Genomic DNA, 24,080 nt, shown 5'->3' with positions numbered 1-24,080 from the left:
TCTGATCCCGAGATCTGGCAAATGGAGATTCTTAGATCAGCTCAAACGTTCGTTTCCAGGGCTCTTCCGTTTCTCTAGGCCAGGAGTTTCCAGGTTGTGCTCCAAAGAGGGCTCCAAGTCAGAGAAGTGCTTCCGGGTTGTCCCAGGACGGGACAGCCAAGCCAGCAGTGCTTTCATCTGAAGTCCTGCTGGGGCTCCAGGACGGTTTTGTTTGAGAAAAATAATGGGACTACCCCAGTGCCCACCGATGGATGAATGGACGGCAACATGGGGTCTGTACATACAATGGATGTTACTCAGCCTTAAAAAAGAAGGAAAGTCTGACACATGATGTGACATGGGTGAACCTTGAGGATGTTATGCTGGTGAAATAAGCCAGCCACAGAAAGACAAATACTGTCTGATTCCACTTAGGCGAGGTCCCTAGAGGAGTCAAATTCATAGAGACAGAAAGTAGAAGGGCGGGTGCCAGGGACTGAGGGAGGAGGGATGGGGAGTCAGTGTGTTTTGTTTTGTTTAGGCTGCACTGTGTGGCATGTGGGATCTTAGTTCCCTGACCAGGGATCAGACCCACACCCCCTGCAGTGGAAACGCAGAGCCTTAACCGCCGGACCACCACAGAAGTCATTAAACTCATTATTAAACTCATTAAACTCATTATTGTTTAATGAGTACAGAGCTCGGGGAGCTGAGAAAGTTCTGGAGGCGGATGGTGGTGACGGTTGCACAACAATGTGAATGTACTTGATGCCACTGAACTGTGCACTTAAAATTGGTTAAAGTGGTAAATTTTATGTTATATATATTTTACCACAGTAAAAATTCGAAAGTAAAGGGACTGATGGTTTAGGGAATAAGGAAGAGAATCACAGATTTGGACCAAAGCTCCCAGATTACAGATGGGTTGCCTGCAGCCCAGAGAGTGCCTCGCCCAGGGTCACTCGGAGTCAGAGCCCAGCTGCCCTGGACCCAGGTGGACAGGGTCCCTGTCCGGTGCTCACTCACCGACTTCTGGCTCGAAACCTCCCACAGAGCAAAGGACATGAGCTGCAGTACCACTGGTCCTTGGGGAGCATGTGGCAGGGCGCTCACTCACCACACCACGCCTGGTGGCAGCCGGAGGGGTGGGGCTTCCACCAGCTGGTGCCGCTCGGCCCCTGCAGCTGACCTGTGTTTCCATTGCAGATCGCATCCCTGCTCAAGGACAATGAGCGCATCCAGTCCACCCAGACTGTCACACCCAACGACGAAGACAGTGACATCAAGAAAATCAAGAAGGTCTGTACCATCTCTCGGGGCTGGCAAATCTGCCCTGGCCCTCTTTAGAGAGCCCCCTGGCACAGCCCAGGGTCTGCAGTGTCCACCTACTGTCCCACTGCTCCCGGGCGTGCCACTCCCACCTCCGCTCCAAAGGCAGAATCAACAGCCCCTCACCCCAGACCAGCACCTCGTCGAGCCATGTTTTCTGGTTGTCTCTGTGAGGTAGGGTGGTTCAGCCCATTTGACAGATAGGAGAACTAAGGCTCAAGAGATGAAAGAGTAGATAGAGCCAGGGCAGGAACCCAGGCTGTGAGACTCACAGCTGAGAGCTTTCCTCACAACCCTGGGCAGCCTCGGTGAGACCCCAGGCCACACGTCCACTGTCACAGCCCTGCATGCCCGCCTTCCCCCCAGCTACTGTCCTGCAAACACCTCCTCCTTTCATCCCCGGCAGACGTCAGCATGGGAGCCGGCCTCTGTGACACCCCTTAGCTGGCCCCACTGGTTTTACACTCTTAGAGGCTAGGAGGAACATCTCAGGAGGTATGAGAAAGCTGCCCGGTGGCAGAGAGAATGACCAGCACCATAGGCCACCCCATGGAGGGGCATGTGGAGAGGAAGAGTATGGTCTGTGTTTGCAGCTTGCCAGCCTTGAAGCAGGGGAGCCTGACTCACCGTAAGAAAAACACAGGAAACCAGAAAATCCTCCTTGTTGAGAGCGTAAAAGGACACCAGCGCCATCCAGACCAGAAAACTGCTAACTGGCATCCCACAGGCCAAGTTCAGCCTACCAGCATGTTTGGGGTTCTTAGCCCACACGGTGTTTCTTTTTTCCCTTTTTAATTTGTTGCCAGTGCTTTAAAAGCTAAACATTTCACATAAAAATATGTATTTCTGGTTTCTCAAAAATAGGAAGAGCTAACATTCATTACGCACTTTCCATGTGCCAGACACTATTCTAGGAGATTTATGCAGATTAATCTGTTCCTAACTAAAAGCCCTCTGAGGTTTTATTATTATCTGCGTTTCACATGTGGGGTTGCTGAGGCACAGAAAGGCAAAGTGACTTCCCCAGGTCACACAGCTAAGTATTTGCAGAGTGACATTTAAACCTTGGCCACCAAGCTCCAGAGCCCACATCCTTGGTCACTGGGACACACGATCTCTTGGAAAAGCAGAAGGTCTCACAGCCCGGGCCCACCTCCTGCACGTGGTGACTGCTGGCCCTAGGCCAGGTGCTCTCCCATTAGTGCCCACCCAGCCGGCTTCAGGATCTATAGGACCTGCCAGGCCCCCGTGGACATTGGGATTTGCCACCAGTGTCACCTGGGGTCTGAGCCAAGTCCCGCCCAGGCAGGGATGCACTGGCCTGCCTTCTCTGCCATGGCCCCACTGGGCTTCCCGGCCCGTTTTGCAAAGCCATTCTGGTTGGAACATTTTTTTAAGTACCACTTGAAATGCACCTCCCTCCTTTTGTTTTCACCCTCCTGGGGCCTCAGAGCAAGGCCCTCCTTTATCCAGAAAAGCTTTCTCTCTTCAAGGAGATCTGTCGTGCTGAGGCCAGGCCTCTCCTCCCCAGGGCAGACGTCCCTGGCCAAAGGTCTGCACCCGGATGGTTGCATCTGCTGTGCATGGCCAGTGCCCTTTGCAGCCGATAATATTTTGATGAGTGCCTTGGCAGGTGGCCCCTGGATCTCCAGGTGCCCCCACCCCAGCACCGCCCAGCACCCTTGCTCCTGGGGCCCTGGGGCCCTCCCTGTGCAGCCCCTGAGCTTGCACACAGCTCAGCAGCAGGGATGGTGGGGAGCTACATGGTGCCTTGGTTGGAAGCGTGCATATCTTAAAACAGTTCTCTGTGTCTGTGAATTGAGGCCCTTCCCAAGTTCTTGCCAGAACGAGGCCAGGCCAAGCAGCCCGGCTCCAAGTTGGGCAAGTCAAGTGTCTGTGTTCATTTCCCCGCGGAGGTAGAGGAGAGGCTCCAGGCGGGCGCCGATGAGGCCCAAGCATGAGATTAACTAATTTGCCGCACTGAATTTGATAATCGCCCTCTATCCAGACGAGCTTTCATTGAAACTTCGGGGCTTTCAGGCCAGTCATTAGGCAAGAAGAGGTGTGAGCCATGCCCAGCACAGCCTGGCAACCCTCTATGCTCAAGCCCCCTCCCGTGATGGGGACTCAGGGCCACACTTTTCCTCCTTCGGAGGATGTTGCCAAAGCAACCTGGGGGATGTGGTTTAAATGCAGAGGGCCGGGGCAGGGCCTGGGGGTTTGCATTTCTAGCAAGTTCTGGGGAGATGCTGATGCTCCCGTGCAGGGACCTCACTTTGAGTCCAGCCGTCATCTCATTAGCCCCATGGCACAGATGGGAAACGGGCTTAGAGGAACCAGAGGGCTTGCCTGGCACCACGCAGGCAGAAGCACCAGGCCTGATCTTTTGCCTCAGCTATTTTCCCTACGTGCCCGGCGTGGGGGACAGCAGGGCCTTGGCCCCTGCCCTTGGGGCGCTCACAGCCTGGAAGGACCAGAGCCGCTGAGGCTAACGGGAGACCCTCCCGCTGGTCTCGGCGCCCAGGTGCAGAGCTTCCTGCGGGGCTGGCTGTGCCGGCGCAAGTGGAAGACCATCATCCAGGACTACATCCGGTCGCCGCACGCCGACAGCATGCGGAAGAGGAACCAGGTGGTGTTCAGCATGCTGGAGGCCGAGGCCGAGTACGTGCAGCAGCTGCACATCCTTGTCAACAACTTCCTGCGCCCCCTGCGGATGGCCGCCAGCTCCAAGAAGCCTCCCATCACGCACGACGACGTCAGCAGCATCTTCCTGAACAGGTGAGCACCCTGAAGCTCAGCGCCCCCTCCCGGAGCCCTTGGCTGGGGCGGGAAGAGGGAGCCTAGCCGGCACTGAACTTGGACACGAGCCCTTGACTAGTCCCCGCCAAATGCAGAGGAGGAAACTGAGACCCAGAGAGGAAGGAAGCTGCCCGAGGTCCCATGACGAGAAGCCAGTGTCCCAGCTACTGCAGGCGGGAATACAGACAGAGGCCCACGTAGTATATGTCTAAACTAGTGGTTCAACTGGGGCAATGCTGGGAGACATGTTTTTTTTTTAATTTATTTTTTGCTTCAGAAGGATCAAGGAGGATCCATGGCTGGCAATCCCTGGGAGGCAAATTTTTTTTTAATTTTATTTTGTTTATTTTTTTATACAGCAGGTTTTTATTAGTTATCCATTTTATACATATTAGTGTATATACGGGAGACATTTTTGATTGTCAAAACTTGGCGGGGCTGCAGGGGAGGGTTTGCAACTGGCATCGGGCGGGTAGAAGTCAGGGAAGCTGCTGAACATCCTACCGTGCGCAGAGCAGTCTCCCACAGCAGAGCATTCTTCCACCAAAAATAATCGTGCCAAGGTTGAGAAACCCTGGTTTAAATGTTCACAAGTTATAAATCAAGCTACAGAAAACCACATGGGTTCCGTTCTTCTACCTTCATATCATCGTCGTAACGGTCTAGAAGCCAGGTCTAAATTTTTAGAATCCTGAGTCCCCTTAGCGTGGGGCTGTGTATCACACTACCCACATATCTTACGAAAGCAAGGCTGAGCTGATGGCTGCCCTTCTGCTGTCAACCTCTTTTTAAAAGTCTTAGGAAATGGTTTAAATGAGCTTTTTGGTAGGCATGAAAATTGGGTAAACTAGGTAAAAGCAACAAATATGAAAACCTATCAACAGAGTGCTATTTACAAATGATTCTCGATCAGGAATTAAAGTAAATCACTGTGTGCTCCAGGTTGTTCATTCAGCGGCATTTCTTTTAAAGTATCCATCATTCCAGTCATTTCACTAATTGCAGCTGGCCCTCATCCACGCCCTCTGCAGAGGTGTTTGGGACCCAGGGTCACCTCCCCTGTGCCCTGCTCTTCCCCTTTACCTGCCAGTGTGCTGTGACGAGTTTAGGGACCTGTGGGACACCCGGAAGGAGATGGGGTAGAGGCAGTGGACGTGGGTCTGATTCTGAGAGGTTGAGCCGGAGATGCTGAAAGTCACTGGGAGAAGGACAAGGACAGGGACATTGGGATGCTGACACCATGGATGTGGATGAGGTGTCGGAGTATGGGGACGTGGTGGGGGTGGGGAGCAGGGGGAGGGGAGTGGCTTTTAGCCTCATTAGACCTTCTAGAAACTGAATCACTGGGCCTTACAAGGTTGCTTTTTTTTTTTTTTTTGGCGGTATGCGGGCCTCTCACTGTTGTGGCCTCTCCCGTTGCGGAGCACAGGCTCCAGACGCACAGGATCAGCGGCCATGGCCCACGGGCCCAGCCGCTCTGCGGCATGTGGGATCTTCCCGGACCGGGGCATGAACCCGTGTCCCCTGCATCGGCAGGCGGACTCTCAACCACTGCGCCAGCAGGGAAGCCCAAGGTTGCTTTTTAATATACATTTCAAACACAGTTTTTAGAGAGTAAATAAATGCTTTGATTTCTTTATTAAAACAAAGAAAATAGGTATTATTGTTTTGTGAAGTCAGGTAAGATTTTCTCCAGAAACTACAGTTGGGTCTTTTAAACTCAATGACCTGGAATTTGGCTGAAAAGTGTGAAGAACTTGTTTCTTCCTGAATAAACTCTGGACAGCTCAGCTGGAGTCACAGCTTCTCAAACGTGAACGCTGGGCCTCACCCCGAGCTTCTCAATCTGTAGATCTGGAGTAGAGCATAGGGATTGCATTTCCAGCAAGTCTGTAGGTGCAGCTGCTGCTGCAGGTCCCAGAGCACACAGAAATGAGAGGCTTGAGATAACCGCAGGGGGCTGCCTGTATTGGAGGCTCGGCCACGGACCTGCCTGAGAAATACTTCAGGAAGCATTGTAATAGTTCTAGGTTGTTTGTGCTTTCCTTGCACTTTAGGCCACAGTTGCAAACTTTTGGTGACCGTTTATCATAACCACTAAGAGATAAAGGTCCCCTTTTGTATTTATTTAATCTTTGCATAATTTTGTTACACTGCATTCAATGGAATTCTTTTCACCTGTAATCTTTGGTTAAGAGTATTCATACCAACTCACAGAATGTGTTCAAAAGTTGTTTGAAGAAAATCACAACGTGGTTTTATATTTTTGTCTGTTAGTCACTGCATGGATCAGATCAGATGCCTTTAACAGAATAAACAGGAGGGAAGAAAGTCCCCTCTTTTGCTGGTGTCCTTCTAAGCCCCTGCAAGGCCTGTTTCTCCTTTTCCACAATGTGCCCAAGGTTGACTGTTTCCCATCTTAGCAGTCTCATTGATCCTGGTCAAAATAACCCCAGCCTGATCAATCTTTAAGGCCTCCAGAATATGGACTCTAGCGGTCCTCGGAAACACTGACCAGGGAATGGGACCTGCCTCTTGTAGGTGTTGGAGAATCAGATGAGAGCTCACGTAAGCATCTAGTACAGAGCCCAGCATAGCCCAAGTGCTCATAAGAGCTAGACATTAGTACAACAAGAAAGCTTCACTATGATGCACCCTGTGAGAAACTGAATTCAAATCTAATGTGGAGGGAGCACTTCTCAACTCATTCTGTGAGGCCAGCATGACTCTAATACCGAAATCAGAAAAAGACATTATGGGGAAAGAACACTACAGACCCCTATTGCTCTGATCATAGATGCAAAATATTATAAAATCGAATCCAGAAATATATGAAAAGGATAATACATCATGACCAAGTGGAATTTATCCCAGGAATGCAAGGTTGGTTCAACATTGAAAATTAATCAAATATGTTTTACCGTATTTTCTTACAATATTAAGTAAGAAGAACCAATGATCCTATCAATGGATGCCAATCTGAGGCGACTGGCTTCTCTCCACCCCCTGGCCCCTGTTCTCCATCGGGAGCAGGTTGAAATTCTTTCCTTCCCCCGGGGCCCAGGGTGGGGCAGGAAGAGCTAGAAAATTACTGCCTTCTAATCATTCACCCCTCACTATATGATCCACTGGGTACACAAGAGTGTAAGCTTCACTGTCTTAACCTCTGTGCTTTTTGTGAGCACAAAGAACGGCTGAAATTTTTTTTTCATTAACTGTATAGCAACCCTGCACAGCACTTTGCGTGACTGAATGTTTTGGACGACACTCACCACGTTAAGATGGTGTTTTGTGGGACCTGCTTGGTGCCAGGCTCTCTGTAAGCACTTGGCCTACGTAATTTCCAATCCTCAGAGAGGCCCCATGAGGCTGGTACCAGAGATCAGAGAGGTGACGGGGTGTGCTCAGGGTTCGGGTGGGCTGTGATTTTAACCCAGTTCTGTTTTATGTGAAGGCCTGTGCTTCCCCCCTGCTGCCCTGTTAAATAATGGGCTGGAATCTTCACCGACCCCCATCCTCCTTACCCCCATGCCTGCTCATCACAGCCCAGGTCTCAGCATGTACTCCTGCCCACGCCTGCACTGTCGAGAACTTTTGATTGTACGTGAGCCCAGCCTTCCCTCTTACCGTGTAGGTGCTGTGGAGGCCGGATCCGGGACATGAACCGTCCAGGTCTCCCTGCCTCGGACCACAGCGCAGAGTCTGTATGTGTCACAGGTCAAGGGCGGAGGCTGCCAGCCCACTCACTAGAAGGCATTTCTGCACATAGCTTTCCCTTGGATTTGCATTTAGGCTGAAATGTACAGCCACATTAGACACCTGATGCCAATTTGGTGATTTCATTTGCTGGCGTTCTTTAAAAGAAGTCCTTGAGAAGAGAGAGGCCTCTGTCCAGGTTGGCAGGTTCACGGAGGACGCTGCCGAGCTGGGGAGGGGGTTAATTGTGTGCTTCCTGAATGCTGCGGGGGGAATCTTTGAAGTAAACGTGTGCACCAGGTTATGTTTAACTGAAACAATGAGCATATACTCTTGGGCTCTTTCCCTTTAATAAAAACCATGCCCAGCAACGTGTGCTGGGAGCCACAGGCATTGCCCCGTGATGAGAGGCATCCCGCCTGGGGGACAGATGGTTTCCATCTTGATGCCCGCTCTGATTGACTGGCAGTGGTTGCCTGGAGTCCTGGGTGGAGAAGAATGATGAGGCTCAGTGGGGGCGTGTGTTGCCATCGATTCATCTTGTCTGCATGGCCTGGGGAGTGAGGAGGGACAGGCACAGGGTGAGGCTGGAGTGAAGAGGCCTGGTTCTGCCCTCCACGGGCCAAGCCCTGTGTACCTAGGACCAGCCTTGGGCAAGTCACACTCCTTTCTGGGCTCAAGAAGGGAACCAGGCAAAATGAGCACTTCCCGAAGCAGACAAGTCACTTCCTCTCCCTAGAATTCTTCCCACCCTACTGTCGTTCCTATTTTCCTTATGACAGCTGTCTCCTACTCTTTTTTTCATGTCTTTCCTTGGATGTCCCTGACCACCCCCATGCCCCTTGTCACCGCTGGCTTATGTTCCCTTGTTGTGTGCTTCCAGGGCCCCCATGCTGCCCCTTTTGTAGCATTCATGGCACTTAAATAATGATTTCTTCTGTGCATAGATTCCCTGCTGGACTATAAGTGTGCGGGGCCATAGAATATAGTTGCCCCGGCTGTGCGCTGCACAACTCAGGGACAACATTCACATAGACTAGGGATCAGCAAACTTCTTCTGTCAAGGGTCAGATAGTAAATATTTTAGGCCTTGTGGGCCAGAGGGTCTCTGTCAAAACTAGGTGGTCTTGGCAATCCTAAATGAATGGGTGTTGCTGTGTTCCAATAAACCTTGACTTATGGACACTAAAGTGTGAATTTCATCTAATTTTTACTTATCGTAAAATATTCTTTGGATTTTTTTTCAACCGTTTAAAATTATAAAAAGTCCTTCTAAGCTTACAGGCTGTACAGAAACAGAAAGTGGGCCAGTATTCTATATGGCAAGATTCCATGTCGTAAAGACGTCATTTCAGCCAAATCATGCTATACACTCAATATAATTCCAATCGAAGTGCAGCCTAGCAGAGTGATTTTAATGTTCAACTGAAGGAGTAAAATGCATGTAAATAGATAATAATGTTCTGAAAAAAACAATGAAAGAAACATTTCCTACATTAATTAAAATGTATTATAGGCCCATAAATATATTAAAAGTAATGAAAACAGCGTGAGACTATTGCCAGAACAGGCCAGTAGTCCATCAAAATAAAATACAGAGTCCAGAAACAGACTTACGCATGTATGAGAATTTAGTAACAAAAAGGCAGCTTAGCAAAGCAGTGGAAGCAGCTGCAGTATCTGATAAATAAAATGGGGCAATTGGCTACAAACTGAAAGAAAGATTAACGTTTATATCCCTGACTCACATCCTACACCAAAGTAAACTCTAGGTAAGTATTTATGTGTAAAAATGAAAGAGTAAAATAAAATATAGGTGAGTGTGCATGCAGTCTAAGAGTGGGAAAAGACATGATGCCTGAAGCAAAAACACAGAAAGAAAATCTCACAGGGCAAAATGGAAAACCTTCCAAAAACACCAAACACAAATCGTTGGGCAAATAGCTGAGCAAAATAATATCTGCAATGTATGTGTTAAGATTATACGCTTAATATGGAGAGTTATTTTAAATTAATAAAAGTGAAACTAGTAAATGGACATGACTTGGCAGTTCCCCAAAGAAGCAATTCAAATGGCCAATACAAAGGAGAAATGTTCAACCAACCCACTCACAATGATTTTGTAAAGCAAATCGAATCAAAATGAGATTATTTTTTTCTTATCAGCTAGGTAACAGTGGTCGTTTCTGCGTAGTAGGATGACAAGTGAAATCCTCACGGTTTATAGTACTTTAAAAACGGAGGCTTCGGGCTTCCCTGGTGGTGTAGTGGTTGAGAGTCCGCCTGCTGATGCAGGGGACATGGGTTCGTGCCCCGGTCCGGGAAGATCCCATATGCTGCGGAGTGGCTGGGCCCGTGAGCCATGGCCGCTGGGCCTGCACGTCCAGAGCCTGTGCTCCGCAACTGGAGAGGCCACAACAGTGAGAGGCCCGCGTACCGCAAAAAAAAAAAAAAAAAAAAAACAAAAAAAAAAAAACGGAGGCTTCATCTATTATATTTTTATAGTCCCAGCTTATGATGTTCCTAACGTGCTACCCTACAAGTCCATGCCGTGAATCCCGCACAGCGCATCCTGCAGCCGTCTGTGGGAGCTGCCCGGGAACGGGGCCCTGAGTCTTGCTGTGGCCGGTGCTCGGGGGCATCCAGAGCCTCTCAGCTCCCCAGGAACCCCTGAAAGTCCTCCTACCTCCACCCTGCCCCGCATCAGGGCCCACGTTCTCCCTTCTGTGCACTTTCACGCACCCCTGGACGGGTCTCTTTTGAATTTTTCTAAGGGTCTTCCCATGTGGACGACTAAAGTTCTTCACATTGGTACAGTACATGTTTATCTATTCAGTAACTAGTTCAGGGGCCACAGACAGGAAGAAACCAGCCCTGTCAAGGGTGAATCTGTCACAGACTTGTTACCTGAAAACTGCAAATGACTTCAGCCATCAGGCGGGGCCCCTAGTCCAGAAATCACGGTGTCACCACACCTGGGGGGGCCTGTTCTTTTGGGACTTTAGGGAGATGACAGTTAATTCACGGTAATGAGAGGACCACTCTCAGGAATGAGAACTCGGGAGTGTTTCTGCTACTTAGATACTTGTTAAAGGCCCTACCGGTTCCAGCCCTTCTGCACATCCTGCGGGTGTGATGGAGTTATAGGCTCTGCTCTTCAGCCGTAGGTGCCGTGTTCTGTTCTCTCTCCCCACCACCACCTCTCACCTCCCTCACCCCTTTCTCTCTTGCAGCCCTCCCTTCTTTTCTTTTTCACACTCTTTTTCTCCCCACCCACCCTGTTTTCTCTGCAGAGTGGGGTGCTCAGGGCATTTCAAAGTCCTCTGGGGTCAGGGAGCCCTGTGCCTCCCAGGCCCCCATTGGCTTCCTGTGTCTCACAGCTCAGGGGCATCTCTGCGCCCACCCAGCGCCTTCCACTCCCTGCCCTTGTCCTGAGAGTGTGAGACCCCAGGATGGGGGTTTGCCTTCAGGACACAAACTCCTGGGAGAGGGGACAGCACCCAATGACAGAGCCAGTGGGGACTTGAGGGGGCCAGGGAAGCCAGCAGCCGCAGTGCCCCCTCCTCGGCCGGCTTCACGGGCATTTCACTGCATGCTTAGAAAAACCGTGCTTAATTTGAGGCTCTGCTGTCACCATCCTGAAATTCCTAATCATTGGTTAACCAGGGGCCGGCGTGTTTGTTTTGCGTTAGGCCCCGTAGACTGTAGGGTCCATCCCACTGATGGGGTTTCTCATGGGGTCTCACCTGAGAAGGTTTGCTGCTATAGTCCCACAGGCAGTGACAGCCCCTGCCCTCTCCCCTGGGGCCCCTCAGCTCTACTGAACTTTGGGGGAGGGGACACCTGGAAGGAGAGGAACTCCTGGCCGGAGCTTACCCTGTGCTTTCTCTTCCAGCGAGACCATCATGTTTTTGCACCAGATCTTCTACCAAGGCCTGAAGGCCCGCATCTCCAGCTGGCCCACTCTGGTCCTCGGTGAGTAGCAGCCCTGGCAGAGGTCTCCTGCCCCTCCGCCCCCATCCCCACCTGAGAAGTCCCTGTGCAGGGGCCACACCTCCTGGCTGGTGGTACTTTTGTCCTTCCCGAATGTAACAGAGCGGCCCCTTAAAAACTCACAGAATCCCTCAGAGGGAGCAGAAGAGGAAAGAGAAGTTGGCAAAAGCTACATTTCTAGGAGGAAGTGATATATTTTTAGTTTCTTATCTGCTTTTCCCTTTTAAAAATAATATATAGGTACCCATCTGAGAATCCAGAAAAGTAGGAAACATTTAAAAATATCAACGTTTCTGCTTCCCAAAGATAACTACTGTAAACACTCCGGTGTGTTTCCTTCCAATTTTTTTTCCTATGCATAGATCTTGGGGTTGTTTTTTTTTTTCCATTTTACATAATTGCAAACATACTGAATATAGAATTTGAATCTTGCTGTGGGTTTTTCTTTTTTTTTACTTAACATAATTGCATAAGTGTTTTCTCAAGCTGAAAGTATGCTTTTTGATGGCTGTATAATGTTCCAGTGCCCCGTGAGTCTGCCACCATCTGTGTAGCCATCTCCCTTCGTCGACTCTTAAAGTTGTTCTACCTTTTTGCTACTAAAAATAATCATCCCTGCGTGTGAAGTTGTCTCCATGTTAGAGAGCATTCCCCTGAGACAGGTGCCCAGAAGTAGAATTACTGAAACAATGGGGATGGACTCCCCACCGTGTACACATCGTCACCTTGCTCTCCAAGCCCTCACTCCTGGGAGTGATGTACAGGAGTGTGTCCCACATCCCGCCCCTCCCACACTGGGTACCATCTTCCTTTCACTTAATTCAATAGGAAAAGGTGAGTGTTGGTGTCACTTCCACTCTGGGGTCGAGGGAACAGGCTCAGGGAGGTGAAAGGACAGCTGAGGCTGAAAAGGCTCCTCTGCCCACGGGCCAGGAGACTTCCAGGGGCAGTGGCACCATTTTGTTTTTCTCCAAGGTCAAAATAAGAAGCAGCCCTAGAAAGACACAGGCTGCACTTTCTGTAGTCATACAGCTAAAGAGGTTGTCCACTGGGTAGTTGGATGCCCAACATAAGAGCTCCCACTTAGAGTTTGTTCCAAGGAAAGCTTGTCTTTCTTTTTTTTAAATTTTATTTTATTGAAGTGTGGTTGATTTACAATGTTGTGTTAATTTCTGCTGCAGAGCAAAGTGATTCAGTTATACATATATATATTCTTTTTTTTAATATTCTTTTCCATTACGGTTTATCATAGGATACTGAATATAGTTCTCTGTGCTATACAGTAGGACCTTGTTGTCTATCCGTTCTATATACAAAAGCTTACATCTGCTGACCCCAACCCCCCTTCATCCCTCCCCCACGTCCCCTCCCCCTTGGCAACCAGAATTCTGTTCTCTATGTCTGTGAGTCTGTTTCTGTTTCGTAGATAAGTTCATTTGTGTCGTGTTTTAGATTCCACATATAAGTGATATCATATGGTATTTGTCTCCTCTTTCTGACTTACTTCACTTTGTATGATCATTTCTAGTTGCATTGTCTTTCTTTTTAATGGGGTTACTAAGCAGAGGTTTTAGAGGGTCCATCCCATCCCATCAAGTGTTGAAAGGCAGGTTTGGGCTTTGGGGAGCTAGAAGGACAGGATGTTAGATACCCAGGAGGTTGAGACAGACGGAGGGTTGAGCAGGGGGTCCACCTCACTGAGCCAGGGGCTGCAGAACTGGGGAGGTCTGGAAGGACAGGGACACAGGGACAAAGGGGACAACAGGTGAAGGGACAGAGACTCAGGAAAGCATATCATGGGGTGGAAAGCGCTGGAATGGGGGAGTTGGAAAGCCTGGTTCCAGGCCAGCTCCTGACTCACCTCGTGACCTCTGACAGGTCACAGTCACAGGTGGGACACTCTGGGAGGGGGGCCCCTGGGGACCCCTCAGCATAACAGCCTGGCAGAGCCAGGGCACTGGGGGGAGCGGACTACAAAGCATTTACAACAGGGGCCTCAGCCAACCCCAGGGAAGCTCGGGAACTGAGGTGGCCCTTCAGGGACGTCCCCCATCGAGGCAGGGGCCGGCCTTCACACCCCGACCTGGACCTGTCATTGGGCTCCAGCTTGTGCAAGGCAGCTTCCTTCAGCTGAGAGCAGTTCCCAGCAAGGGCGAACCCAGCTGAGAGCCACCCGCACTGGTGGCAGCTGGGGAGCAAGTGCCTGGGTCCACCAGGGGTTCCGGAGGACACACCGCAACACCCTCTATACCTCCTTTCTCTGACCTCCGGTACACAGGTGTCAGACTAGACAGGGCTCTATCTCAAAAACCTGTGAATCTGCTGTGGTCTCAATGCCTGGGGCCACCCTGTCTGGCCTAGGAGAGGGCAGTGGTGCCAGAGTCATCTCCGACGACTCCGGTGGGGCTTTGAGCCGCGCCCCGACCTCCCCGGGTGGGGCTAGGGGAGCCGAGGGCGCCCCCGCTGCCCGCTGAGTCCCGCCTCCTTCCAGCCGACCTGTTCGACATCCTGCTGCCCATGCTCAACATCTACCAGGAGTTCGTCCGCAACCACCAGTACAGCCTGCAGATCCTGGCGCACTGCAAGCAGAACCGCGACTTCGACAAGCTGCTGAAGCACTACGAGGCCAAGCCCGACTGCGAGGAGAGGACGCTGGAGACCTTCCTCACCTACCCCATGTTCCAGGTGTGCCCGCCCCGTCTGCCAGGGCGCATGCGCGGGAGAGCTGCGGCCGACTGGGGGCCGGGGCGCAGAGTGCCGAGGGCCACGGCCGTGCAAACCCCCGGTGGCCTGGAGAACGAACGGGGTTAGGACCCTCCGCCGACCCTGGCTGGGGGAGGCCGTGCAGGAAGTGAGGGGCAGCTCCTGGTCCTGAGTCCATCTCCAGGTCCTGCCTTCTGCGGGGCAGAACCTCAAGCTCTGGACTCTCGTCCCAGACAAGACCCTGGAAGAGCCTCCAAGTTGAGAGTCTGGGATCAGAAGTGCAGTGGGTGTCCTTCCTCAGCCCCGCTCATGGGGGTCCTCGGAGCTGAGAGCCCCCTTCTCTGCCCACCCTGCCCCCCCATCTGTCTACCCTGCTCTGTCTCTCCATCTCTCTCTTGCTTCATCGCTGTCTCTCTCGCCCTGCCTCTGTCTCTCTGGCCCTCTGGCCCTGTCCCCGCCTCTCCCCACTGCAGATCCCCAGGTACATCCTGACGCTGCACGAGCTCCTGGCCCACACCCCTCACGAGCACGTGGAGCGCAACAGCCTGGACTACGCCAAGTCCAAACTGGAGGAGCTGTCCAGGTGAGCCCCGCTGGGGTCCCAGCCGGTGGGCAGGCCCCGGCTGAGGGTGCCCCCACCCGGGGTTTGCCGAGCCCCAGATGGGAAAAGCTCGTGCTCCGGTTAGGATTCCGAGGTGGGGGCACCCACAGCTTGTCCCACCTGGAAGCCGGGTCCCCAGGAGCAGTCTGAGGGGTTTACAGCTCCAGCCCAGGTGGGCACCCAGTGAGATAGGATGCGGTGTACGCTGTCCCTGGTACAGATGGGGTCCGAGGAAGGGCCCTGGGCACTTAGTGGGCCCATCTCCCAGGTCAGGGATCTGCCCAGGACTCGCAGGCACTCTCTGCCCATTTCCTCGGTTCTCCAGTGTCCGTGTGTCAAAACCGGTGGCTTTAGGAGCCCCAGGGGTCCTGGGTGTCGGGCTTTCATGTGCCCCAGGCTCCGTTCAGCAGCAGGCAGTGTCCGTCGGGGGACAGGCCGTGGTTGGGCTACCGTCAGAGGCCGCAACCCCCCCTAGTCAAGGCCCTCCCCTGTCCTCCCTCACTCCCCGAAGCCCAAGGAATTCCTCGCTGCACGGGCAGGAGCTAAAGGACTGGAGGGAGGCACTGCCACAGTCCAGGCAACAGGGGACACGGCCACACCAGGGGGTGGCCGTGGAGGTGAGGACTCTGGAGTTTTCTGAAGGTGGAACCTCCAAGAGTTTCTGATGGATGAGAGGTGAGGAGAGAGAGAGAAAATGAGAGTCGAGGGTGATTCCAGAGTTTTCTGCCAAGCAGCCAGAAGGATGCATTGCCGTTGTGCAAGATGGAGAAGGCGCCAGAGGGGCAGGTTTGGAGGCGGGCGTCTTCCTCGCCGTGTTGGAGTTTTACTTGGGGGTGTGTTGGACCTGAGATGGACAACAGCGGTGGAAATGACAAGAAGGGAGTCGGTGTTTGAGTCTGGAGTTCAGGGAGCCAAGATATACCCGATCGTCAGCTCGGAGATGGTGTTTAGAGTCACAAGGCTGGTGAGATCACCAAGGGAGTGAGATTAGGCGGGAATGAGGTATGAACCAAGGGCTGAGCCTGGGGCCTCCACCGGTGCAGGCCAAGAGGTAAGGAGGGGCCTTGTGGTCAGAGATAGGAGGCCAGGAGCTGCAAAGGAGGATGGGTCTGCAGGGTGTGGGGTTCAGCCCTCAGCCCTGCCCGGGGCCCTGCCGGCCACTCAGAGCCCTAAAAGGCTGCCCAAGTCCAACGAGTGGCAGCCGGTGAGGCCATGGTTCCCAGCTGGACAGAGGGAGGACCAGGGCAGGGCACAGGCCCCAGAGCGCAGGATTAGGGAGGAGATGTAATCAGGGCGTGATTGCAGACAAACAAAAGCATCACGGGGCGTGGACCCCAGTTCTCTCATGCCCCAGGGAGCCAGATCCTGCGTACTCTTCCCCAAGCAGAAGACTTGGGACCCCCTTGAGGCTGTGAGTTCCTCGACACCGCGGGATGCCCTGTCCCAGTGCAGGCAGGTGTGCAGGCAGCACCCCAATCCCCTCCCCCCCCCCACCCCGGGTCCTGGGTGTACAGCCTGCTTTTCTTTTGTCCCCCTGATCACCTGCACCTGGCCCTGAACCCAGCCCGAGCAGCACAGAAAAGGGTTTTCCCATCACGTGACAAGGGCCCTTTCTTCCTCCTGGCGCCCTCCCCTGGGCCCTGAGGAAAACTCCAGCCCTGACAGGAAGCCAGCAACCAAGCCCTCCCTGGCAGTGCTCAGAACCCTGCACCCCTCTCCCCTCGGGACTGGCTGTCTCCTACCTCTGGCCTTTGTCCCACTTTGTCTCCGGAGCCCCTAACTCCTGGGCTCACTGATAACCCAGGTCCTCACTTCTGGTTCCCCCAGGAGCCTCAGGCCCCGGAACCCCGGGCTGCCTTCCTGGAGCCCCGCCCAGCACCCCCAGCTGCGCGTGCAGTGGCGGCCCCTCCAGCACAAATCCCAGCCTGGGGCCACTGACCCTGAGCAGCTGAAGTTTATCCATGTCTAACAGCAAAACTAGTTTTGCTACTTTGGAATCACCCCCTTCTATTTTAGCAAATCTAGCCTCAGCAAAGTCCCCACCCTCATCAAGAGAGAGGGTCCTGATTGCCTTGGACTACTTCCAAAAATGAATCCCTATCCGTGGAACTGCAGATGCCCTGAAAGGTGCCTCCCTGTCCCATGTCTTTTCCAGAGGAAGGCTAAGGCCTGGGCTTCTGAGAAGAGCATCGCTGGGGCCCGGGTGGGAGGAGGGGCATGTGGGTGGAGAGCCGTGGCTCCCAGGGCAGAGACCGCATCTCGATGCCCCAGTCTGATACCCAGAAGAAATAACGAGTCACAGTACACCACTTATGTTTTTTTTACAATACCATTTTTGCAGCCCTGATAGTGGCAATGATCACCACCCTTTATTCCAGCCCCTGTCATGTGCCAGGCATGAGGTCAGCCCATGAAATGCATTATTTTCCATCCTCACCCCAACAGTCTACAGATGGGGAGAGTAAGAATTAGAAGGGTTGAGTAATTTGTTCAGCATCGTGTTGATTCCAGTAATCACAGCTCCAGCTCCACCAGTGTCATCTCTCATTGTTGGAGGGTTTAAACTGGATAATGACTGTGAGAGAACTCTGTAAGCCACACACACATTAATCAGCTCTCTTAGTGGTCTTAATTGTGGAATTTCATGCATCAGCAGACAAATAGGAGGCTTTGTGCTTTCCTTAGAGTAGGTGGGGTACTTTTTCCAGACCCCTCCAAAAAAAAAAAAAGGATTCACTACTTTCCTAAGACTCCTGGAGACCCATCCAGGGTCTTAGCAAAGTTGGCAGTTCACACCTACCTTTTCCCACCAACGCTCTTTAAAACAAAAACAAAAACAAAAACAGTTAAACAGTGCCACCTCCTGGAGAGGAGAGGTGTTGCAGCAGTCAGAACAAGGACAAAACGTTGTCTGTATTCTCCGATGAAGGGGTGAGCTGTGTCCTGCTTACTTCCCGGTCGTGCCAGAGCCTATAGAAGTAAACTGAAGTCAGTCTTCCCCTGAGCCAGCTGGATTGCCAGGTGCTCCAAAAATAAGCCATTCCAGAACCCAAACATTAAGGAAACAACCCTTTAAAGAGTGTGTAGGGGGAAGAAACAGCAAGTACTAATTGCCCCGAGGCAGGAATGAGCTTGGTTCGTACTTTGGATGGAAATAAGGCCAATAGTGGGATGAGGGGCAGGGTAATGAACAAAGGTTGTCCCCTCTACTCCCATCTTCCTCCAGTTCTGCTGTCTCTCTTCCATGTGGTTCAGACTTTTTTTTTTTTTTTTGCGGTACACGGGCCTCTCACTGTTGTGGCCTCTCCCGTTGCGGAGCACAGGCTCCGGACGCGCAGGCTCAACGGCCATGGCTCACGGGCCCAGCCGCTCCGTGGCATGTGGGATCTTCCTGGACCGGGGCACGAACCCGTGTCCCCCTGCATTGGCAGGTGGACCCTCAACCACTGCGCCACCAGGGAAGCCCCAGACTTTTTTTTCAAGTTTATTTCAGCTTCACAATCATTATTGGTAATCACGTGCCAATTTTTAAAAAGTTTTTATTTTATTTATTTATTTATTTGGTTGGGTCTTAGCTGCAGCACGCATGTGGGATCTAGTTTCCCAACTAGGGATCGAACCCAGGACCCTCTGCCTTGGGAGCGTGGAGTCTTAACCACTGCGCCACCAGGGAAGTCCCCGGTTCAGACTTTTTAAAATCAGACAGACCTGCTTCTCAGCCTCCTTGGGCTGTCAGAGGATAAAATGAGATCACGCCTGTAAAGTGCACACACACAGCGGGCACTCAAGAGATGCGCGCTCTCTCCCCTTTCATGACAACAGGTTCCACCTGAGAATCCAGGCTTTCTCCCGGGGTCTAGCCAGAGACCCAGCATTCCCTCCACCCTGGGAGGTGAGGGTAGCCTGTCTCTGATTGTCGTTTCCTGTCCCCACAGGATAATGCACGACGAAGTGAGTGAGACAGAGAACATCCGGAAAAACCTGGCCATCGAGCGCATGATCATTGAAGGCTGTGAAATCCTCCTGGACACCAGCCAGACCTTTGTGAGACAAGGTATGGCCCGTGCGCCCCGCCTCTCCCACCCACCACCGGGCTGGCCCCAGCAGCGAGAGGCACGCGGCACTCAGGACGCCACCAGTGGGTTGGGCTGCTGCGTGCCAAAACCTGCGAGCGTGATCGCAGAGTATTCCGGGCCTGCGGGGGGAATGCGACAGCTACATGTGCATGTCGGTATCTATAGATATCGATGCTGGTATTATTGGTTTTCACAGTTTCCTTCTCCCCAGATGTAAACATAATTCTTCCCAGATGGTCTTGGTTTGTCTATTGTACATCATAGTAAAACATTGACATGTCCTTTTGGGGAGGGAGTAGGGGGCGGAGGATGAGGACAGATTCCAATTGGCCCCATGAATCACAAGCATTTCCAGGGTCCGAGATGGAGTTGGCGTGGGTCAGTCCCTCTGTCCTTTGCTCGGCATCCTTCGCCTCTTGGGGGAGGCCGTGGTCCCAGTGGTCCTGGGTAGGGTTCCCTTCACCCTTGGGCCTCGGCTGACCTTGGGGACAGTTTTGAGGGTCACAGCCCTATTGAGAGGGGCAGGAGAGGCTCTCTGTGGCCCAGGGGACTGACTTCCAACTCGGGGATGTCAGAGCTGCGATGCCTTGAAGGTTCAGATTCCATGTCCTATGGGAAACTCAGCTTGTGCTCGCGTGCCCTAGAGGTGACTCCACCTCAGGATGGACCTCCCGCCTTCCTTCCGTCGAGTTGGGGTTCTCTGACTAGATGAAGAGCTTCCCAGCACCTCCTGCTGGCCTGTGCAGCTGCCTCTGGCCCCCGCTGCCCTTGGCCTGAGTATCCTCAATGTGGAGTTTGTTCTGAGCCCCTGTGTCCTTCCCACAGGCCCCCCCTGGGACCTGCTGAGCCCAGAGCCAGCCTAGCCTGACTCCCAGCTCCCCCTGAGCTGTGCTGTGCCCAAGCTGGAGGTGGCCGGAAGAATGACCTATCTTGGGGTCAGCAGTGTCCCCAGAGACCAGGAATCTGCTCCATCACCCTGAGCCAAAGCAGTTCTTCCCCTCCTGAGGGTGGGGAAGATCAGACAGGGGAACCCAGCGAGCCCTTTCTCATTTATTCAGTCGTGCTGCCACCACCAAGGACACCTGCCCTATTCATGCCAGGCCAATTCAGGTCTCCAGGGACGCCCAGAGAATAGACTCTGCCCCGCCCTCCAGAATTGACTGTGCAGGGGAGAGGGAGTCAGGATACAGGAAAGGGTTCTGTGCAGTGATGAACGTGGGCAGGAGGCAGATGGTGGCCCAGAGCAGGGCTGGGGAGAGTCAGGGAGGGCTTCCCGAAGAGGCGGCACTGGGCTCTGCAGCAGAGCGTGCTGTGACCAGTCGGTCACGTCTGCGGTGGCTGCATGTGACAGCAGGTGCCCAGTGGATCTTGTTCATCCCTCTGGGCCAGAGCCAGCTCCCCGCTTGTTCAACCTCCTGCCACCCCCAGACCTCAGCCCAGCCCTGCATTCTCACCTCATGGGCCATGTCCTGTGGGGTTCCTTTGCTCTCCAAGGCTCTGGCCCTGGCTGGGAGGTCAAAGGTCCTGCATGGAGCTTCTCTCGTCATTCTCCACCCCCCAAACCCCACCACCCGGCCCTGAGGAGGGGCTGGAGGGAGGGTCCAAGGTGCGTGTTCGCTACCAAGAAGTAGGATTGCCTTGTCCCACTGCCCTGGCTGCTGGCATCGCAACCCCACCTGCAGCCTCAAAGCCAGGTCAGAGGCGGAGGGTCATTCTAGTAGATGCACTCAGGCTCTCTCTCCTCCATCCGCAGGCTCCCTCATCCAGGTGCCCATGTCTGAAAAGGGCAAGATCACCAGGGGGCGCCTGGGGTCTCTGTCCCTAAAGAAAGAGGGCGAGCGACAGTGCTTCCTGTTTTCTAAGCATCTGATCATCTGTACCAGAGGCTCTGGTGGGAAGCTTCACCTGACCAAGGTAGGGACGGCGGGAGCGAAGCTGCTGGGGCTGGAGGTCAGACACCGCCTTTACCCTAGGGGTCCCGACTGACCCTGACCGCGGGGCCCAGGGTGGACCAGGGTGTCAGAGACGCGTGAGTGTGCACGCATGCGCCCCGGTCTAACTGGCGGCTTGGAATGAGAAGGCCACTGACGGATTTTCTACTGGAGAAATCGTGGGAAATGGGAAAGCGAGCACAAAGACCCCTCAAGGAGCCCCCAGAGTTGGGGGCTGGGGCAGAGGAGCCAGGGAGTCCAGACAAGACCTTCAAAGGCCCGTGTACGTGTATCTAAGGGGCCGGGGAGGATGGTGGCACCTGGCTGAGGGCAGAGCAGCAGCCAGAGCCTTTGTCTCATTTCCAGCCAAAAAGAGCTCAGAGGGCTTCCCTGGTGGCTCAGTGGTTGGGAGTCCGCCTGCCGATGCAGGGGACACGGGTTCGTGCCCCAGTCTGGGAAGATCCCACATGCCGCAGAGCGGCTGGGCCCGTGAGCCACGGCCACTGAGCCTGCGCGTCCGGAGCCTGTGCTCCGCAACGGGAGAGGCCCGCGTACCGCAAAAAAAAAAAAAAAAAAAAAAACAGAGCTCAGACAGCGCCCCCTCTTGACGCCCTTGGGCACTCACTCTGCCAGCACAAGACTCTGCACCCCCGGCAGAATCTCCTGCTCCCCGGCACAGCACACGGCTTATCCCGCTGCTGTGAGCTCACGATCCGGTCCCACCTCTGTCTGCTACATATGTGTGACCCTGGAAACGTCCCGCGCCTGTTCACACCTCACTTCCTCATCTGCAAAACAGGGATGACTGTCCTCAGCAGAGGCGTGCACAGATGCAGGCAGGTGCCCGTAAATCTGCTCTGGGAAGTATGAAGCCCTTGCCTCTGTAAGCGACAGTCTCCCCGGCACTGCGTCCATCCCGTGGAAGCTCGCTTCTGAAGATTTTAAATCTGAACGCGCTGTGGCCTGGAAAGGGCCAGAAGGTGCCCTTAATTAAGCCAGAGCATCAGGGAAACCGTTCTTCCAGACCCTGGATGCCTGGCCCGTAACCTCCTGCAGAGCTAATTGATCAGGCAGTGGCTTCAGGGAATATACTGCTTATGTTAACATGTCAACACATTAGTTGGTCGGCTGCACAAGGGGCAATTAATTTACAAACACTGAAGACTCCAGTTTCAACCAAATTATGTATCAAGGAAAGCCTTCATTATTTACTAGCTCTGGAGTTTCTCCTGGGAAGATCTCTGTCCAGGCTGGGGGGACGGTTCCCCCAGCAGGTGGGGGTCAGTAGGGGCAGGTTGAACTGGAGACTTCAAGACGGCTTTTTAGTCTGAAAGCACGTGCTTTTATGTTTGTTAGTTTTATCTTATTTTGGTTTGGGGGGTTGTTTATTTGTTTGTTGGAGTTTTCAAAGTCTCTTAGCATATTGGTAAAGAGCATGGAATCTGAGAGCTACTCAAATTCTAGCCCTGCCACTTACCAGTGGGTGACCTCACCAAGCCTCAGTTTACTTACCTGCAAAATGGGAGTGAATGGCTTCCCTGGTGGCGCAGTGCTTAAGAATCTGCCTGCCAATGCAGGGGACACAGGTTCGAGCCCTGGTCCGGGAAGATCCCACGTGCCACGGAGCAACTAAGCCCGTGCGCCGCAACAACTGAGCCTGCACTCTAGAGCCCGCGAGCCACAAGTCCTGAGCCTGCATACCACAACTACTGAAGCCCACGTGTCTAGAGCCCGTGCTCCACAACACGAGAAGCCACCGCAATGAGAAGCCTGCATACCGCAACGAAGAGTAGCCCCCGCTCGCTGCAACTAGAGAAAGCCCGCACGCAGCAACGAAGACCCAACATAGCCAAAAATAAAATAAATAAGATAAATAAATAAATTTATTTTTTTTTTTAAATGGGAGTGAAAATACCTACTTCATGGGAGTGCTATGAGACTTAAGTGAGGAATTGGATGCAAAACTCGTGGCCCCATGCCTGGTACATAGTAAGTGCTCAACAGGTAATAGTCGTTGTCACTCTTAATTATGTAGTATGAACTGTACTAATAATAATAATAGCAAGCCTTTGCATGATGATTACTATGAGCCAGGCACTAGCCCAAATACATCATGTATTTTGTTTGTTTGTTTGTTTGTTTGTTTGTTTGCGGTACGTGGGCCTCTCACTGTTGTGGCCTCTCCCGTTGCAGAGCACAGGCTCAGCGGCCATGGCTCACGGGCCTAGCCGCTCCGCGGCATGTGGGATCTTCCCGGACCGGGGCACGAACCCGCGTCCCCTGCATCAGTAGACGGACTCTCAACCACTGCGCCACCAGAGAAGCCCCATCATGTATATTTAATTCACAGAACAACCCACGGAGGCAGATGACTGTTACTTTCCCTACTGTATAAATAAGGGAACTGAGGCTTCTAGAAACAGCCAGCAAGTGGCAGAGCAGGGATTTGAACCCAGGCAGTCTGGCTCCAGAGTCTGTGTTCTGAAACCAAAGCTAAAATTCAAACCACTTCTTGTTAAATACTGCCATTGGAAATCGAATGCCTTCAGTCCTCCTAAAAGGGACCTGCTACAACTCCCCAAGATCTAAAACTACCATAAGAATTTTTGGGGACTTAAAGTAAGAGAAGGTTAGAGCTAGATGGGCTTTGGAGATTACCCAGCCCAGTGACATCAGTGGTCAGGTTAAGGCCCAACAAGGCCTGGGAGGCTCCCCCAGGGCCACCAAAGAACCAAACAAGAAGCAGAATGCAGGATTCGGGGGCCCACTCTTGATACTTTCTCCAGGTCCCCCTCTGCCTTCCAGGTGGCAGCCTGCCCTGCAGACATTTTCATGTATAGATTAGCCACCTGGGCAGGTTTCTGTTATTGTCAGTTATTATGTTATTTATCTGTTGCTGTCCCCCAAATGGAGTGCCTTTTTTTTTTTTTTTGGCCGCACCACATACGGCATGTGGTATCTTAGTTCCCGGAC

At 52.7% G+C, this 24,080-nt stretch overlaps 1 protein-coding gene across 1 annotated transcript in view; it reads left to right on the top strand.

The window, feature by feature from the left end:
• RASGRF1 (Ras protein specific guanine nucleotide releasing factor 1) overlaps nucleotides 1-24,080 on the top strand; it is a 105,368-nt gene that overhangs the window by 31,968 nt on the left and 49,320 nt on the right. The window contains exons 4-10 of the mRNA XM_027089263.1: nucleotides 1,186-1,278; nucleotides 3,833-4,086; nucleotides 11,699-11,778; nucleotides 14,288-14,481; nucleotides 14,973-15,082; nucleotides 19,036-19,154; nucleotides 20,930-21,090. Coding sequence (XP_026945064.1) covers nucleotides 1,186-1,278; nucleotides 3,833-4,086; nucleotides 11,699-11,778; nucleotides 14,288-14,481; nucleotides 14,973-15,082; nucleotides 19,036-19,154; nucleotides 20,930-21,090 — 1,011 coding nt within the window. The remainder of the gene's footprint in view (nucleotides 1-1,185; nucleotides 1,279-3,832; nucleotides 4,087-11,698; nucleotides 11,779-14,287; nucleotides 14,482-14,972; nucleotides 15,083-19,035; nucleotides 19,155-20,929; nucleotides 21,091-24,080) is intronic.

Source organism: Aethalodelphis obliquidens, unplaced genomic scaffold (genome assembly GCF_003676395.1).
Source record: "Aethalodelphis obliquidens isolate GAN/ISIS:26980383/991018 unplaced genomic scaffold, ASM367639v1 scaffold65, whole genome shotgun sequence".
Classification (NCBI taxonomy): domain Eukaryota; kingdom Metazoa; phylum Chordata; class Mammalia; order Artiodactyla; family Delphinidae; genus Aethalodelphis; species Aethalodelphis obliquidens.
The sequence above is the reverse complement of the archived record's forward strand: the minus strand, read 5'-3'. Positions and strand labels throughout refer to the sequence as shown.